This window comes from Lissotriton vulgaris, chromosome 6 (genome assembly GCF_964263255.1).
Source record: "Lissotriton vulgaris chromosome 6, aLisVul1.2, whole genome shotgun sequence".
Lineage (NCBI taxonomy): Eukaryota > Metazoa > Chordata > Amphibia > Caudata > Salamandridae > Lissotriton > Lissotriton vulgaris.
Window position 1 is genome coordinate 1,904,025,645 of NC_141694.1, and position 19,746 is coordinate 1,904,045,390.

Genomic DNA, 19,746 nt, shown 5'->3' on the forward strand with positions numbered 1-19,746 from the left:
GCAAGGTGATCAGCTTAGAGCTCACAAACCCACATAACAGATCGATCACCTTGGCCTCCTTCGCAGAAGAGTGGTAACATGTAGAAGTGAAACCCCTCTGAAAAAAACATTCAGCAGACCTAGAGCAGCTGAAGAACTCCCGACTGATACCCATGCTTTCGTTCCTGGACATAGTCTTCGAGAGGACAATCAACAGCAAGCTCAACAGACACCTGGAACACAACAACCTCCTGGACTCCTCCCAGTCAGGCTTCCATGCCAATCAAAGCACAGAGACTGCCCTGATAGCAGCCACAGATGATATCAGAGCCCTCCTGGACCTCAGTCAGAATACAGCCCCCATCCTCCTTGACCTCTCGGCTGCCTTCGACATGATCTCTCACCAGATCCTGATCAACATGCTCCACCACATCGGAATCCAAGGAAATGCCCTCAAATGGATCACCTCCTACCTCACCAGAAAAACTCTACTAATGAGCCCAAGGACATCATCTGTGGTGCCCCACAAGGATCCTCCGTCATCCCCACCTTCTTCTACACTTACATGATACCCTTAGCCAACATTATTAGTATGCACAGGCTGAAACTCATCTTCTACACCCACCTCACCAACTCCAGAGAGAACTTACATAGGTGCCCGGCCAACATCACCGACTGGATGAAGCACAACTGCCTACAACTGAACACAGACAAGACGGAAGTCCTCATCTTCAGTAACCATGCATCTCCTTGGAGCGAAGCATGGTGGTCAGCAGAACCTGGTTTCTTCCCCTCCCTCACAGACAATGCCCATGACTCACAATGCACATAGCACTGTAAGATCTTTAGATCTTGCAGCTCTCCATCAGCACCAGACAAATGATCACCCAAGCCCTGATGACCAACTGGCTTGGCTACCTAAACTCTGTATGTAGGAATCAACACTAACCACCAGAGACAACTGCAGACAATACAGAACTCAGCAGCAATGCTAATCCTCAACCTTGTGAAGCAGACCCACATCCCTCCCCACCTCAGTAAACTCTACTGGCTCCCAGTCCAGAAAAGACGCAAGATACCGACCCATGCTTATAAGGCACTCCACAACGAAGGATCGTCCTACATCAGCCAAAGTTTATTCTTTAACCAGCCCGCCAGACACCTGCATTCCGCCTCCCTCTTGCTCGCTCACACTCCCAGTGTCAAACCAGGCACGGAGGCTGCTCTTTCTCCCACCTGGCTGTTAAGACCTGGAATGAACTTCCCCTGCCCCGGAGATCTGACTCATCAGTGAATCTGGAAAGAACTCAAGATCTGGCTGTTCAACTGATGAGCCCCTCCAGACAGCAACTCCTCCCCCAGCGGCTTGAGAATCTCACGGATGATTTGCTGCGCTTAATAAATACCCATTGATTGATTCGAGTCGGTACATTCATATAGATTTTTCCCAGTGGGGACTTGGATGTTGTTTAACTCTCCCTTGCTAACAAATGCCTTGCTACAACAGTGCAGTCTTCAGGGTGGACTTTTTATTGCTGCGTTAGCTTTCCATTTATGAATTAATGGTCACATTCAATACATTTATAAAGTGTCTCTCCTGTGTGAACATTCTGATATATTACATTTTGTTTTGTAATCGATCTCTTGCCACATTCTATTTATTAATAGGGTTTCTCCCTAGTATGGATTTGTTGTTGCTGCATTAGCTTATTCTTCCTTGGAAGAGTTTATTACACTCTGTAAATACATAGGATTTTTTGCCATGTAGATTTTCAGACATCGCTTCAGTTGTCCATTTATTATGAATGCTTTGAGGTATTCAATACATACATCTTCTCTCCTGTGTGAACTTTCTGATTTTGTATTAAATTTTGATTTCTGATGAATGCCTTGTCACATTCTGTAAACTACTAAGTCGCGTTCAGTACAGCTCTATCGTTTCTAACCAGTGTGGAATTCCGGATGCACTATTATGTACATTCATAGGGTTTCTCCCTTGTGTGCACTATCTGGTGATGCATAAAACATGACATTATAATAACCACCTTCTCACATTCAGTGCAGTTGAATGGTTTCTCCCCAATGTGGATTTTCTAATGTCACTTCAGGTCTACATTTGTTATAAATGCTTTGTCACATTCAGTGCATTCATACGGATTCCCCGCCAGTGGGGACCTTTTGATGTTGCTTTAGTTGACTATATTTTATAAATGCCTTGCCACATTCTGTACGTTCATACGGTTTCTCCCCAGTGTGGATATTTTGATGTCGCTTCAGCTCTCCATTTGTTATAAACGCTTTGTCACATTCTGTACATTGATACGGTCTCTCTCCAGTGTGGACTTTTTCATGTCGCTTCAGCTCTCCATTTGCTATAAATGCTTTTTCACATTCGGTACATTGATATGGTCTCTCTCCAGTGTGGACTTTTTGATGTCGCTTCAGCTCTCCATTTGTTATAAATGCTTTGTCACATTCTGTACATTGATATGGTCTCTCTCCAGTGTAGACTTTTTGATGTCGCTTCAGATCTCGATTGGATATAAAAGCTTTGTCACATTCTGTACATTGATATGGTCTCTCTCCAGTGTGGACTTTTTGATGTTGCTTCAGCTGTACATATGTTCTGAATTTTTTGTCACATTCTGTACATTGATGTGATTTCTCCCCAGTGTGGACTCTCTGATGTTCCATTAGTTTTGACTTTCTAATGAATGCCATGTCACATTCTGTACATTGGTATGGTTTCTCCCCAGTGTGGATTTTCTGATGTTGCTTTAGCCTACTATTTCTGATAAATGATTTGTCACATTCGGTACATTGATATGATCTCTCTCCAGTGTGGGTTTTCAGATGGTTTTTTAGGTCTCCACTAAAAATAAATGCCATGTCACATTCTGTACATTTATATGGTTTCTCCCCAGTGTGGATTTTCTGGTGTTGCTTTAGCCCTCCATTTGTTATAAATGCCTTGTCACATTCTGTACATGCATACAGTTTCTCCCCAGTGTGGATTTTTTGATGATGTGTTAGCTCACCATTTGTTATAAATGCTTTGTCACATTCTGTACATTGATATGGTTTCTCCCCAGTGTGGACTCTCTGATGTTTCATTAGATGTGACTTTCTAATATATGCCATGTCACATTCTGAACATTGGTACGGTTTCTCCCCAGTGTGGATTTTCTGATGTTGCTTTAACTCTCTATTTCTTATAAATGATTTGTCACATTCTGTACATTGATATGATCTCTCTCCAGTGTGGGTCTTCTGGTGCAGCTTTAGCTCTCCATTTCTTATAAATGCTTTGTCACATTCTGTACATTGATATGATCTCTCTCCAGTGTGGGTTTTCTGATGGTTTTTAAGGTCTCCACTAAAAATAAATGCCATGTCACATTCTGTGCATTTATATGGTTTCTCCCCAGTGTGGATTTTCTGATGTCGTTTTAGCTCTCCATTTGTTATAAATGCCTTGTCACATTCTGTACATGCATACAGTTTCTCCCCAGTGTGGGTTTTCTGATGTTGTGTTAACTGTCCATTTGTTATAAATGCTTTGTCACATTCTGTACATTGATATAGTTTCTCCCCAGTGTGGGTTTTATGATGTTTCATTAGATGTGACTTTCTAATGAATGCCACGTCACATTCTGTACATTGGTACGGTTTCTCCCCAGTGTGGATTTTCTGATGTTGTGTTAGCTTTTCATTTGTTATAAATGCTTTGTCACATTCTGTACATTCATACGGTTTCTCCCCAGTGTGGATCATTTGATGCCGCTTTAGACTCTCCTTCCATCTGAACAATTTATTACATTCTGTACATTTATATGGTTTCTTCTCGACGTGGACACTATGATGCTGCATTAGGTCTTTCATTGCAAAGAACACGTTTCCACAGTCAGTCCATCGATCTGGTATTTCTCCAGTATGAATTTTCTAATGTTACACTTGCTCTTTTTTTGCCTAATAAATGTTTTGTCACATTCTAGAAATTCATATGGTTTTTCTCCTTTGTGTTCTTTCTGATACCAGGTTATCTCTTCATTCGTAATGAGCACCTTAGACTTGCTTCAGTATGCCAGTGTGTTGTGTCTCCAATGTCTATCAGCTGATATCTAAGAGCCAAGTACAGACCTCATTGGGCAGTTTGGGTTTTCTGCTGTAGAAAAAGACTTCGGCGAGGCATTAGCCTTCAAGGGAAGAGTTTTTGAGGCATACTGTTTTTACATCACTCCCCACACCAGTGATGTTTAATAGCTTTACTTTTGTCATTCATTACTGCATTTATTTCACCTGTTAGATTAAGAAAAAGAAACAATGAATAAGCTTAAATGCAAAGCCCATCAGAAAAACCTATTGGCATTTAATGATACATTCAAGTGTCCATATAGACAAGTGTGCTGAAGAAATTCTAGATTACACTCTCAATGTAAAGATGCAATAGGCAGAGTAAGGGCATACGATCTTTCTGTGATCTCCTTCTATTGAGGAGTGTGGACTCAAGGAGTAACCAAGAGACCAGAGGCTGTTGATTATTCAGTGTTCAGTGAGTGAGATCTTCTCCCACGACAATGTTTAATTCATAGCAACTAGATGCCTCCCTTCTTATCCAAGAAACGGTTCCTATTATCACAAGGCCTAACAAATAATGCAAGATTAAACCTGTTAGAATCCAGGCCTCTAGTTGGCAGAGGTATGCACCATGTCCAAGTAGGGCCAGCAATCCTGGTCAGGGTAAGTCACAACACAATTCCAAATTATTCTGTGCTCACCCCCTGGTAGCTGGGCACAGAGCAGGCATGCTTAAAAGGCAATGTTTAAAGGGTTTGTGCAATAACTCATGCAACAACACAGTGAATACATCACAAAAAGACTCAGTTTAGAAATGTAGAGAACATTTATCTGAGTAGAACAAGTCCAAAACGATCATCAAAATCAATCAAGTAGAAGCTAAGATATTGAATTTTGAAGAAATAAAAGCTAATAAAATGATTAAAAGCAGTTAACACTAAAAAAGGATACTTCAGGTTGATCAAGAGGGACCGGTACAAATTGAAAGTGCAGGCTGACTACAATGTAGCGCAGAAAGACTACAGGGACCCATTTGGGCACACTGAATACAGTACCTTGGAGCTTGGGGTGCAGTGTGCGCGGGGAGGCCACGTGCCATCTAGCGGAAGAGACTTTGCTGGGCTGCACGCTGCGTCACATCAGATTTGGCAGAGACTCAGCTGCAGAAACCACTTCTGAGGACCGGAATTTGGAGAGGGCACCTCAGACAAGGGTAGGACTTACAGAAGGGAGAGTCCAGCAGCATCAGCAGAACGGCAGGAAGTCGTTTGTGTCTCTGACACTTCAGAAACAGGAGGCAAGCTAACAAGCCCTTGGAGCACACTTTGGAGTGAAGGCAGAGTCTAGCTATCCTTCCAGCAGTCATAGAGCTGCACTCCACAGGGAAACACACAGAAAAGCAGTTCTTCCACAAAAACAATCCACTTGAGTCTTTTCTGCAGCACCACAGTTCTTCTGACAGCGGTTCTGTGTAGATCCAGATCTGTCAGATTTGACAGGGCCAAAGACTTAGCACTTACTTCCAAATATGCCCTTGATATGAGGGAAACTCCAAAGAGTGGTTTTGAAGTGCACCAGTATCTCTTTCAATCCCAGCACTCACTCCAGACTACCAAAGGGAGTTATCAGTAATTTGTATGGGTCAGTCCACTACCCTGTGATGTGTAAGGGTGGGCCCCTTCCTCCCATCTGCCCAGGAAAACCCATCAGAATACAGATGGATGCAGATGGGTGCTAAATCACACCCAACCTCTGCACTGCCTGTGGCTGTCTAGACGGAATGGACAAAGGGGTTGGTCACCTAGCCCAGACGTGTATTAGAGACAGGGTAAAAGGCACAAAGAGCAGTACAAGCATATAAAAGTCCACTTTCTAACAGCAGCATTTTTAAAATAGGAATGTTAAATCAGACTTTACCCGTAAATAGGATTTATCATTACTATTCCAAAGATATTAAATATGAAACATGAAACAGTTCTAGCCAATAAAAGTCGGCCTGACAACAGTGAAAAATGAATTTAGCTCTTTGTCACTACCAGGACATGTAAAACATAGAGTATATGTTCCAACTTTTACTTACATAGCACTCTCCCTTTGGTTTACCAAGGGCCATCTTTAGGGGCAGTTTATATGTAAAGAAAGGAGATTTGAAGGCTTGGCAAGTAGTATTAAATATAAAGTTGATGTGGCAGTAAACTGCACACACACAGGCACTACAGTAGCAGGACTGAGACATGGTTTCAGGCTGCATATGTGGGTAGCACAATCAGTGCTGCTGACCACTAGTAGCAAATAATTATCAGACCCTGGGCACATGTAGTGCACTTTACTAGGGACTTATAAGCAAATTAAATATGCCAAGTGAGTACGAGCCCATGTTATCATGTGTAGGGGAGACAGCACAAACACTTTAGCACTGATTAGCAGTGGTTACGTATGCAGAGTCCTAAAGCCAGCAACAATGAGCACAGAAAATGGAGGGAGGCAGGTAAAAAGTTGGGGAAAGACCTAACAGAGCCTTTTCCAGTGAATGGACCACGCAACACAGAGCATCACAATAACAGCGGGAAACATAAGCACCTGCCGCAAGGGAGTACTTTATACTATCAGGGAGCCTGGGATAGGACCTGGACAGGTAATCTGAGCATCTTCCACATATGCCACATGGCGGCCACATCCTAATGCCTCTGACGGGACCACCGACACCCTGTTGGGCGGTCCCATTTACCAAAGGGTGGCGGTCGGATGAAAGTCGGACTGGCATCCTAATCAGCCCCTTAGTTTGAACAAGGCATTGAGCGTGAAACAAGGCAGCTGTTTGTATGACAGTTGATGCTTCTTTAAATGTTTAAAGCATTTTGGCTTCACCCAGGAATATTCCTTGGTTTCCTCTGAAGTTTTGCATTGTAATGCACGAGGAACTGATTTACATCTGAAAAATACTCCCCAAACGTTCAATTCTTAATGGATACATAGATTTTATAAAGAAGGTAATCTATTTTGTTTAGTTTTTTTGGAGGGGGGTTGCTGCAATTGTTTTTAAAATGTTTGTAATTGCTATAGAGCGAGCCCATACCACTACCACTGTTGAACACTACCCCTGTTGAACACTACCACTGTTGCCAAACTAATGACCTCAAACACAAGTAGATGATGGAGAGAGCGGTGAAACTTTTCAGACACTTGCCACCCAGTCACAGATCTCAGTTGAATCCATCATGATTACTTAGCTCACTTTGCCACCTCAGTTCAGACCCAGCTATATGCTAGTAGGTCTTGACCCTGTGCCTCAAGGGAGCAGTCCAGACCAAACTGCCAAGCCAGGTCTTTCCTGGACCGGAAATAAGCATCCTGGGACCGGTTTCTGGGTAATACCCTTCATCAGCAAGGCTAGCTGGAATCCATTGGCAAAGTGAGCAAGGGACCCAAGTCTGGGTATACCCTGCCAACTTAGGGCAAACAAAGCAAACACAAGGAGATGATGGACGGAGTGCTGAAACTTTTCTAATACTCACCCCCAGTCACAGATCTGGGCTGAATTCATCATCATTCTTTAGCTCACTTATACTCATCGCAAAGCTTCTCTTACTGTTATGGTCTACCAATAAATGTTCTAGTCTCTTTCCCCTTCTATCCCCCATTATCCCTTTCAATCCAACAGTCACATGTCTACCAGTCAAATGAACTCAAATTTCACTATACTAATCTACCACTAGTCCTTTTTGGGTTTCGGAGTAGCGCAATACTCACCGAAAAGCGCGGCAACACCTTGTCGGGAGAAGTAAGCGCTATATAAATGCAAATACAATACAATAAAATCAGAGGAAGACAGAGCATATGAACACCTCGGCCAAAAAGTGTGTCTTGGATGTTAAGATACCCATAAAAAGTCAAACCCTTCATCCCTTCTTAAACTCTAAAGACTTTTTTTGTTCTGAAAAAAAAAACTCTAAAGACTTTGGAGCAAACTTTAGTCCTCCCAAAGTTAGACTACAGCAATGATTATGGGCACCCCAAAAACAGACCTTGGACCCCTGAAAGACACACTCCATGCAGCGGCCAGACTTCTGTCCGGGGAGATTCGCTTCAACCACATCACTCCTGCTCTCAAGAATTATAACTGGCGACCAACAGAAGCAAGAGCTACATTCAAAACTGTGCGCATAACCCACAATGCATTAGACACTGAAAACCCAATTTACCTCACAGATAAATTAACAAAAGCTGTCCATAAGAGACCCCTCCGAAGCTCTAACAGTCTACTCTTGATTCCACCAAAATGTAAGAGAGCAAAATCTTGCACATGTTGTTTCTCCGGAAATACCCCCGAGAATTTGGAACTCACAACCTCAAGATTTACGGGACAATCAGTCATTCCCTCACTTGAAGAAGAAACTGAAACTGCTTCTCTTCAACAAATACCTAAACTCCCCCTTTAAACCGCCAGTCCAAACTATTTGCCTCCATCCCACACCCTTTAACTTAGTATATTGTGGGGCTTTCATACTCCTTTTAATAATTGTATTCAATTTAACTATCCCAAGTGCTTTCCAAGAAGTCTTGTTGTTTTGGTGCTAAGGATTAAAATAAAATATATCCCACATGCATAAAGATTCTCATGAAATCCTTACTTTACGGCACGGACTTCTGTGGATTTGGCTAATGTGAACTATGGTTAGCTAAAAGAAAACAGATGCTGATTTTACTCACATATCTGTATAGTATAATGTGCATAGAATGTAATTATCTTTTATAAAATAAGTGTTATTCTCAAACAGTTGAATTCCTATTTTAGACTTTGAATTGACATGTTGCCAGCGCTCCGAGACTGAGGAATTCGAAATAGTGGTAAAGGTGTGCTATTTATAAGTTATCCACTTCCTACATCCAAATATACCTCTAGTGTGGTAATATTACATCCAATAAATACTGCACCCTGCAGTTTCACATTATTTATAATGCAGTAGTATCCCAACAAAATGTGCACGGCCTTTGAAACAAGGGTCTTATTCAGCCCCACTGGTGTTCAAATCTTTTGACCTCTGCAGTATGCTCTGTTCTCTGAACCTCACTGGTTTGTTAAAAACTCACCTTTGTGAATTGAACCCTCTCTAGAGTTGTCATACTTTAAATCCCTCCCAGTTCCAGGAGTCGGGTACTTTTCAATCATGACACTTGAGGAGGAAGGAATAACCAGCACTTTTGGCATGCAGCTTATCTTCTCAAATTGCTTGTGTTTTTAATAGGACAATCTAGTCATTCGATACATATTAATAACACATGCCTTCCTAGCTAGAGCATTATTATTTTATAAAAGTGAGTTTAATTTTGGATATGATTATTAGCATCAAAAAGATGCCTGTTCTTCTTGTGGAGGCATAGTGATAATTCTTTCACATTGTTTATAAATTAGGGTCATCCAACGCAGGTTGACGAGGGCCAGACTACACACCCATTCTGGTTCCCATTTTCATTAACAACATGTAAAAAAGATTCAGGTGGATGTTGTGAAAACCTAACATGGCTCCACCCTGTCTTTACTGACCAGGTAGGTTTACATGATGGCTCCATGTCAATGAGAATGCCCTGCTCGTCGTGTCCCTGCTCGTCGTGTCCCTGCTTGTCGTGTCCCTGCTCGTCGTGTCCCTGCTCGTCGTGTCCCTGCTCGTCGTGTCCCTGCTCATTGTGACTCTGCTCATTGTGACTCTGCTCATTGTGACTCTGCTCATCGTGTCCCAGCTCATCGTGTCCCAGCTCATCGTGTCCCCGCTCGTCTTGTCTCTGCTAGTCGTGTCCCAGCTCGTCGTGTCCCAGCTCGTCGTGTCTCTGCTCGTCGTGTCTCTGCTCGTCGTGTCTCTGCTCGTCGTGTCCCTGCTCGTCGTGTCCCTGCTCGTCGTGTTCCTGCTCGTCGTGTCCCTGCTCGTCTTGTCCCTGCTCATCGTGTCCCTGCTCGTCGTGTCCCTGCTCGTCGTGTCCCTGCTCGTCGTGTCCCTGCTCGTCTTGTCCCTGCTCGTCTTGTCTCTGCTCGTCGTGTCTCTGCTCGTCGTGTCCCTGCTCGTCGTGTCTCTGCTCGTCGTGTCCCTGCTCGTCGTGTCCCTGCTCGTCGTGTCCCTGCTCGTCGTGTCTCTGCTCGTCGTGTCTCTGCTCGTCGTGTCTCTGCTCGTCGTGTCTCTGCTCGTCGTGTCTCTGCTCGTCGTGTCTCTGCTCGTCGTGTCTCTGCTCGTCGTGTCTCGGTTCGTCGTGTCTCTGCTCATCGTGTCCCTGCTCATCGTGTCCCTGCTCATCGTGTCCCTGCTCATCGTGTCCCTGCTCATCGTGTCCCTGCTCATCGTGTCCCTGCTCATCGTGCCCCTGCTCATCGTGTCTCTGCTCATCGTGTCTTTGCTCCCCATGCCTATGCATCCAGTGCTTCCCCAGTCTGTCTCCATGCTCATCCTATCATTACAACCTCCGACTATGTTTCATTAGTCTGTGCACAAACCCACTAGTTACAACTTAGAATTTTCTCTTTATTTTGCTCGTTGTGGGCCCCTAGGGATAATCGCATCACCCAACGGGGTGTTAAAAACCAAGTAAAATTAGCTCCATCATACTGCATAACATTATTAAATACCCACAAATAAAATAATCAGGGAACTCCTGTTCTCTTGGATTCAATATGTCCATACAAGGCATTTCCCTTGATGTAATAAAGCATTCTCGTTGTGTCCTTACTAAATGCATAGTATTCATTTGCTAAAAGAAATCCAGGATTGCTTTAAACTGTATCCCTGTAAGCCCCATACACCAGAAACACAATGGATACGCTATCTTTAAGATTAATGGTAAAATGTACAATTGCCATCATTTACATTACATTTACATTTATTTCACTTGTAAAGCGCATAATTCACCCGAAGGTATCAGAGCGCTGGGAGCAGACAAGATCCTTGGATTTCAGCAGATTCAAGGGGTTTAAGGGTTCGGAATACTAGGGATTAAAGAGACAGGTTTTGAGCAGTTTCCGGAATCTGGCGTGATCTGGCTCTTCTCTCAGAGATGTGGGGTGGGAATTCCATGCTTCTGGGGTGGTTTTACTGAAAGCTCTGTCCCCGTTTTTGACCGTTCGGACTCTGGGAATGGAGAGAAAGGCTTTACTGGAGGAGCGTAGAGTCCTAATTGGGATATGAGCTTTAAGTTTCCTTTCCAGGTAAGCCGGTCCATGTCCATTTACTGCCTTATGAACCAGGCAGCAGAGTTTGAACTTTAGATGTTTTTTAACGGGGAGCCAGTGCAATGTTCTGAGACATGCTGCTGACGGGGTGCGAGGGGGTAGATCTAATACTAGCCTCGCAGCGGTATTTTGAAGAACCTGAAGTCGGTTTAGTAGTGGCTGGTTGATGGCTGAAAACAGGGCGTTCCCGTAGTCCATCCTGTTTATAACCAGTCCTTGGACTAGGGGCATGCGTGCTGAGAGTGGGATCCATTTAAAGATCTTCCTCAGGCTACGTATATGGCCGTAGCTATTTCACATCCATCTACTACTAAACACATAAGTAAAAAATATGTAAATTTACAATGCCACTAGTCCTAACTCTAACAAATGCGAGACCTATTGATTTTCAAATACTTGTTTTTTTCTTGATGTTGTGCAGCATTGGAAAAGCTTATACATCTAAACGTTGAGACTTCTTGACTTTGCCAATGTGTGTTTATTATGGTTGTAAACCTCCTGTTCCTTGTGTAGATCTGCTCAGAGCCTCTGATCTCTGGGTATTGCGGTGGGTGCAGCTGGCTGCAGCACACTCCGCAGTGCAAAAAGGGAACACTTAACAATTCCCTGCCCTTCATGGCAGGCACCACATGGTGCAGAGATATGTTGTGTCCCCAAAACCCACAGCTGAGGGCCAGGAGGGAGGAGGGGGACCCGCTACGGTCCCGGATGTCCCTTTCGGTCTCCCTTTTCATGGCGGGATAACTGCCATGAAAAGGCGGGCGCAAAGGGACACTGTAATCCCTGAGGTTGTGCCTGGCAGGCACTGCAACCATTTTCGTGAATACAACCATGAAATCGGGCTCACCTATGGATATCATTCCCGCTAGGATTGCTGCCAAATTTGCCGAACAGCTAGCCCCCCATTTGCTCAATCCTTAACTGCTCCCTTAGCTAGGATAAACTGCCCCCTGCTTGGAAAGATGCCCAAATCAAACCTATACGCAAGGACCCCAAGATCCCCACCACTGAATTCAGCAATTACCGACCCATATCCCTTCTACCCCTACAATCCAAGCTTATTGAGAAACACATTAATAGACACCTGTCAGATTATCTGGAGACCTACCAACTTCTGGATGTCTCTCAATCTGGGTTTCGGGCTAAACATAGCACCAAATCCGCTCTCATTGAGGTCACTGACAACATTCGCATGGCTGCTGACAATGGTCAGGTAGCTCTATTGGTGCTGCTTGACCTGTCAGCAGCGTTTGACACTGTCTCCCATCACATTCTTCTGGACAGATTCTATGACATAGGTATTCGGGGTTGGCTCTGAAGTGGCTCACCGACTTTTTAACAGATAGAACTCAGACTGTCACCATGGGATCTTTTAAATCCACTACTACCAAGGTTAGCAAGGGGGTCCCGCAGGGCTCCTGCCTGAGCCCAACCCTTTTTAACATTTATGTCACCCCTCTGGCCAGACTCATGAGATCCTTGGGATTTAACCCCATTTCATACACCGACGACACTCTGCTCCTACTTACATTTGATCAAAATACACCTGACATCGAACTTAGGTTCTCTGAAGGCATGAAATCCATCGCTGCTTGGATGCGTAACAAATATCTACAACTTAATGCGGGCAAATCCGAAATCATGCTGTTCGGAGGAGCTGCCACTTATTGGTCACCTACCTGGTGGCTGGAAGAGCTGGGTACTGCCCCTACTCCTACAAAAGTGGTCAAGAACTTAGGTGTCAGGATTGATCACAAACTCACTCATCACACACACGCCAACGCCACGGCAGGCTCTTGCTTCTACATTAATGGTCTCCTGCGAAGGTTCTTTCCCCTTTTACCCTCTTCCACTAAGAAAACGCTGATGCAGGCCTTGGTACTCAGTAGACTCGACTACTGTAATGCCCTCCTATTCTCAGCCAGCCATTAATAAACTTCAGGTGGTACAGAATACTGCTGCCCGACTCACTGGCAACGCCCCAGCGAGAACACCCTCGGCACCCCTCCACCCCTCCTGAACCATCTCCACTGGCTCCCTATAAGGAAAAGGGTGAAATTCAAAATAGGCTATACTATTTATAAAGCCTGCAATGGTCAGGGTCCTACGTATCTCAATAACAAGCTCTCTTCCTACACCCCTTCACGAACTCTTAGGTCCAGCACTGAGCATCTGCTCATCATCCCCAGAGTCAAAAAGGCAAGTAGCCATGGCAAGGCATTCTCCTATCTCGCCCCTCTATTTTGGAACAATTTACCATCTTATCTACGCTCCGGACTCAATCTTTCCCAATTCAGAAAGATGCTAAAAGCCCACCTCTTCTAAATCTTCCCCTGGTCTATGATGATTCTTCACCGTCCTAAGCGCCGAGATACCCTCATGGGTGATTCAGCGCTATACAAACCAATAAACTTCAATAAACTTCAAACTTCAAACTTAAACCACCTCCTCCACACCAGCATGCTCAAGGAGCCCGTCAGATGTGTGGTGGTCTGTCTTTCCAACCGCCAACCATCTGCAAGCCATTGTTATATAGAAGACGGAGATCATGGCTGTCGGCAGTGCGGTCACCGTCATCGTAATCAGCCGCTAACTGTTTTAATCAATGCATCTGAAGTTCCCATGTAAAACTTAAACTTCTAGGGGGTCAAAGTACCATTCCTCAGACGAGATCCCTGAAGCACCTATTCTTTAATGTTTCTTCAACAAAAGTCAACAAAGCAGCAAGATAGGAAGGAGTCCACCAACAAAACCTTACTTTCAACCCCACTTCTCATATGAAGACCTGAACAAAGGAGTCAGGACAAGACAGAAGCAGCTACAAAAACAAGTTGTGTCACCAAACGCAGCCACACCCTTCAACCTCCAAAAGATGTTTCATTGAATCTGCGATTTGGTGCACAAAATATAATTGTGTGCTCTATTCGGTGTCACAACACTGTGGTGCAGGAGTCTCAAATGTTCTCCTGACAAGCTACAAGTTTCCTCATTAAACCTCCTACTTATATGCAAGCATTCCCAATGCCATTTCCCTCCCAAGTACCGACATGTGAATTACTCAGCATAAAACCCATGAGAGCAACAGACTCACAATAGTCACGCTTCACCAAGCGCTTTGTGTTTTAATTCTCCTCAGATGCACTAAGGGTGATCCTTTTTTCCCCCTGTTCCCTGTATAGGACAACAACTATGTTGCCTTCTGTGTCCCCTAAATCCCTCACAGGACCACTCCTAGTGATGAAACACGTGTCGGCAGGTTGTTTGGTTCAATAAAGTTGTTGCTTGTGATAAAAAAACTTTTCAAACTTACACTGGTGTCAACTGCTGCATTTTCAATACGTATAAAAACTTGCACTAACATTGTGATATCCTCACCACGTGTGCCCAGGACTGTGCTTATTTTCCAGTGTGGATCTTTCGACTCACACAACTCCGGGGTTTATAGGGTAAATCCCCCGACTTGGCAGCACCGTACCTACTCAGATCCATAGAAGACACCACGCTCATTAGTCTGAGCGCCATTCTTCCTGACTTCACTAAAAAAAACACCCCTATCCTTGTAATGAGTATGGTGTCCCTATTACTGGGTTTACATGTTTCGAGCTGTCCCCTAAAGTTTTTCTTCAGGACCACACAAGGGCCAGCCCGTGCATACCACTCCTAAACAATCCTGTGAATAGGAAACAATGGGGTGCACACCTAATGTGTGTTCACCTGATATTGAATACGTACAGTAATGAGGGTGAACCTAACCTTAACCTCTATCTCCCCCTATTTTTTGATTGCACGCTATGCAAGCGCCAGTAACATAAGATGGGCACGCTACACGAGCGCCAGTAACATAAGATGGGCACACTACACAAGCGACATAACATAACAAGGGCGCACTACACAAGCGCCAGTAACATAACATGGGCACGCTACACAAGCGCCAGTATCAAGGACCCCCATTTTGGCAAGTCCCCATGTACCACCAAGGACATCTGCAATTCCTCCAACAAGGAAATAATCTCCCTTTGTAGGTCTCACCTAGCGTTGCAGCACATGCGCTACACGCTCGGTGAAACATATAGTGAGAGAGTAGATTTGAGAAAGGGACTTGAAGCCCTGCCCCTTATTTTCATTGGCTGGCGTCACTGTTTATGCTAAACGGTGGCCTGCCATTGGAAAAGAGTTTTTTTTGTTGCCGCCCTTTCACCTTTTCGTCCGGCCGATTCGGACTGGGGTGTCTGCTTTGCGGCTGTCGCAAAGCACTTTCTTATCTTTAGGGGGAGTGAGGGGCCATCAGCTTCTAGTTAGCATGGCCTTAGCGTGACCATGCTATATAGAAACAGATGCCCCCCCCTAAAGATAAGAAAGGCAAAAAGCAGCATTCACTCTTCATTGTACCCATCTTCCTCGCGTGGGCTGGGCACGTCCTTTCTTTTGTTTGTCCAACCTTCCGCGTTTGGCCGAATCCATAACAAAGAGAGCGCTTTCTAGACAATGATCCCCGTGAGGCTGTCCTGCTATTCTATTCTATTGTTTTGGTAGAGCGCAAAACAGCTGCCCCAGCAATGATTCAGTCTATATTTGTTAGTTGAAATTATTCTAGAAAGGATCAATGGATCATCCTTGGGGTGAATTAATCAAAACTGATCAATTTATATTATTAACATATAACATATAAACAAAGACACAAGGTGTATACGAAAAGGTTTTTATCAAATAGTTCATTAAATCAACTTCATATACAGATAAATAAACAAATAAGATTTTAGGACTGTGGGTGCACATATAAATAAATTGCTAAGTGACTCAACAGAACCTAAAAAACACCTATCCCAAAACACATTGAGTAAAACAAAGAGGGGGATGAGATGTATTGTCGACGTTTCGGTTTCTTAATAATGATTTGATGAAACCATCCTCAGGACCATTATCAGTGCTGATCTGTATAGAAATATTGTAATCTAGTGGATGTGGAAAGCACTCATCAAGGCTGGATATGAAGTCAAATCTTCACTCCCATGCATGTATATAGAACGCAGAAATCGCCCGGTGTCACTCGTGCGGAGTCTTATCTGCTTTTTAGACACAGTCTGAAGTAATTGTGACCAGTATGAATTTTAAACAGGTCAGTAAACAGTCATTTGTCCTGCAGCGCCTAGGATTCTGGCGAAGTGGAATCACAAACACGTCCCGTCTGAAATGAAGCCGGGACGTGTTTGTGATTCCACTTCGCCAGATCATTATTAAGAAACCGAAACGTCGACAATACATCTCATCCCCCTCTTTGTTTTACTCAATGTGTTTTGGGATAGGTGTTTTTTAGGTTCTGTTGAGTCACTTAGCAATTTATTTATATGTGTACCCACAGTCCTAAAATCTTATTTGTTTATTTATCTGTATATGAAGTTGATTTAATGAACTATTTGATAAAAACCTTTTCGTATACACCTTGTGTCTTTGTTTATATGTTATATGTTGATAATATAAATTGATCAGTTTTGATTAATTCACCCCAAGGATGATCCATTGATCCTTTCTAGAATAATTTCAACTAACAAATATAGACTGAATAAGTCCCTTGAAGGCAATTTTACCCTTCTACTTTCATTACCCAAGCCCTCAAGGGTATTCCGGGTTGCTCACTTCCTTGATTATCGCCCCAGCAATGAGGCATCCCGGCGCTAGAGAAACCACAGACCCTGGCCTGAGCGGGATAAGATGGGAGGGAATTAGGGAAGAGGGAATAGGTGCGTATTAATTGCTTTCCGGAACGCCGGCAGACTTTCTATGGAGCGGATGTTTTGTGGCAAATGGTCAGGCTATGTGCCAGAGGTATCAGAAGTATCACGTCCTTGTATTGCTAGATGCCAGAGTCTGCCATGCTCAGGTCAGGCTTGCTAGGTGTTAAAGGTACCCTCCCCTGAGCAGGCTGTGCCCCAGATGTTGTCATGCCCTGACCAGGGAAAGTACCAGAGGCTGCCATCCTCAGCTCCAGCCGTGTATTAGCTGTATCTTGCTGAGTAGGCTGAGTGCCAGAAGTGGCCAAGCCCTAGCCAGGGAGGGTGACCAGAACAGTCAATTTTGACCGTTAGCAGTAGCCCTTGCAGGTCACGTGACATGTATATGCCAGTGCAGGCTGCCCTGGGGCCGCCGTCCTTGGATTACGCTGCGTGACAGAGATGCAGTGCCTATGCATACCTGACTGGGTGCCAAAGACTGCAGTGCCCGGGGTTCGCTTGGTGCCAGATGGAGCAGTGCACTAAGCACCTGCCATGCTCAGTGCAGATTGGATGCACTGCCAAAGACGGCAGTAATGAAGGCGGACAGGGTACCAGAGGCTGATGTGACCACGTCAGGACATGCTCTGCTAGTTGCCTCTGGTAGTTTGCCTCGTAGTAGTGTTATCGAGTGTTTCGCCAAGGTTGGCGCAAATGTGCTGATCTCTAGACACCAGTGTTTCAGGTTCATTAACCTTCGTCAGTAGAGATTACAGACTAGTTTTAGGGGTTTGCTGGATAGGTTGCCGAAATCATCTCAGGTCTGGTACCGCTCACTGGAGCGCAGGGCATCAACCACGAGCTCGTCAGCTCCATGACTTGCCAACCTTGGCGGAACACTCGATAACACTACTACGAGGCAAACTACCAGAGACTGCATTACCCAGAATGCCAGGGGCGACCCTTGCTTGATAGGTCAGCGGTGTGCTCCCAGACCTGCTGTTTTCTTCAAATGGACTCCCGTGAGTCATGGAGCTGATGAGCTCGTGGTTGATGCCCTGCGCGCCAGTGAGCGGTACCAGACCTGAGATGATTTCGGCAACCTATCCAGCAAACCCCTAAAACTAGTCTGTAATCTCTACTGACGAAGGTTAATGAACCTGAAACACCGGTGTCTAGAGATCAGCACATTTGCGCCAACCTTGGCAGAACACTCGATAACACTAATACGAGGCAAACTACCAGAGACTGCATTACCCAGAATGCCAGGGGCGACCCTTGCTTGATAGGTCAGCGGTGTGCTCCCAGACCTGCTGTTTTCTTCAAATGGACTCCCTTGAGTCATGGAGCTGACGAGCTCGTGGTTGATGCCCTGCGCGCCAGTGAGCGGTACCAGACCTGAGATGATTTCGGCAACCTATCCAGCAAACCCCTAAAACTAGTCTGTAATCTCTACTGACGAAGGTTAATGAACCTGAAACACCGGTGTCTAGAGATCAGCACATTTGCGCCAACCTTGGCGGAACACTCGATAACACTACTACGAGGCAAACTACCAGAGACTGCATTACCCAGAATGCCAGGGGCGACCCTTGCTTGATAGGTCAGCGGTGTGCTCCCAGACCTGCTGTTTTCTTCATGTTCCAATTTTGTGATTATATCTATCCAATTGGAAAAGTTGTACAATCCAATGATTTAGTGTATCCCAGTACACAAGGGCATTGACGCGTTTCGGTTTTGGCAAATTAAATTTCCAAGCCAACACCTTCATCAGGATAAATTTTACATTCCCACAATATAAGAAACATCTGCAAAGAATATACAAATATAATATCAAAAACATTGGCACTAATATATTATTGCTAACCAAATATAGCATCATCATCATCATATAGTCGCTCAATAAGTGAAACATACTAATCTCTATAACACATACATACCTCATCCTTAAAAGCAGTTAAGCATGAGTCTTCAACATGAAGAATATATTTTAGGATTCTCAGACATATAGATTGAAATATAATATTTGTGACCATTCTCAATTCTAAATCGAAGATGGTAAACCGGGTTTTGACTATGGTCATACCACTCACCAATTTGCAGTATAGAGGGTAAGGTAGGGTCGCCTCATAGGTGTACTTTCTTATCACATTAAACCCTCACCCCTGTGTTGGTGGAAGTTTACCTCATAAAGTTGGTAGCCACAGGCCAGTTTTGGTCCTTCCAATATTTTATCACAAGGTAGGAAGTGATTAAATACACAACCCACTGCTGTCGCCTGTGAGATTTATACATAAGATGAATTAATAATCATAAGCGATTTCTTTTCCTTTTATAAACACAGTTCATTTTTGTATAGATAACGCTCACCCGTGAGGACTTTGTTATATATTTCGTCTCTCAGCGCTTAGCTAGATGAGTTTGTTAAATTGAAGACAACTTGCCGTCTATCTGGAAATAAATTGCAAATTGCAAAAATAAAAATATCAAATTTGAACACATTGCCAAGTTAAGCAATATATACAAAAGTTATCATCCTAGTCGAGTGAGTGTTGGTTCAACTAGAACTCCACAAAATGCATAGAGGTTTCACTAGCATGTTACGTGGAGTTTCAATGCAATGCTAATGTGCACGAATGACACATTTCCATAAGTTAAATGCAATCTATTTCGGGAAAATTTCCTAGCAAAGACAGTTACTCTAAAACGTTATTAAAGTAGAATACATTTAGTGGATTTTCATAAGGTCAATATCACTATACTTTAAAC

General features: G+C 44.1%; 1 protein-coding gene across 2 annotated transcripts in view; it reads right to left on the reverse strand.

Annotated features, from left to right (window-relative positions):
- Nucleotides 1–1,486: 1,486 nt before the first annotated feature.
- The window catches only part of LOC147709861 (uncharacterized), a 59,725-nt gene continuing 41,465 nt past the window's right edge, over nucleotides 1,487–19,746 (reverse strand). For both annotated transcript variants that reach the window (XM_086928315.1, XM_086928316.1), the window contains exon 2: nucleotides 1,487–4,278. In XM_086928315.1, coding sequence (XP_086784441.1) covers nucleotides 2,128–3,861 — 1,734 coding nt within the window. In that variant the 5' untranslated portion in view covers nucleotides 3,862–4,278 and the 3' untranslated portion in view covers nucleotides 1,487–2,127. The remainder of the gene's footprint in view (nucleotides 4,279–19,746) is intronic.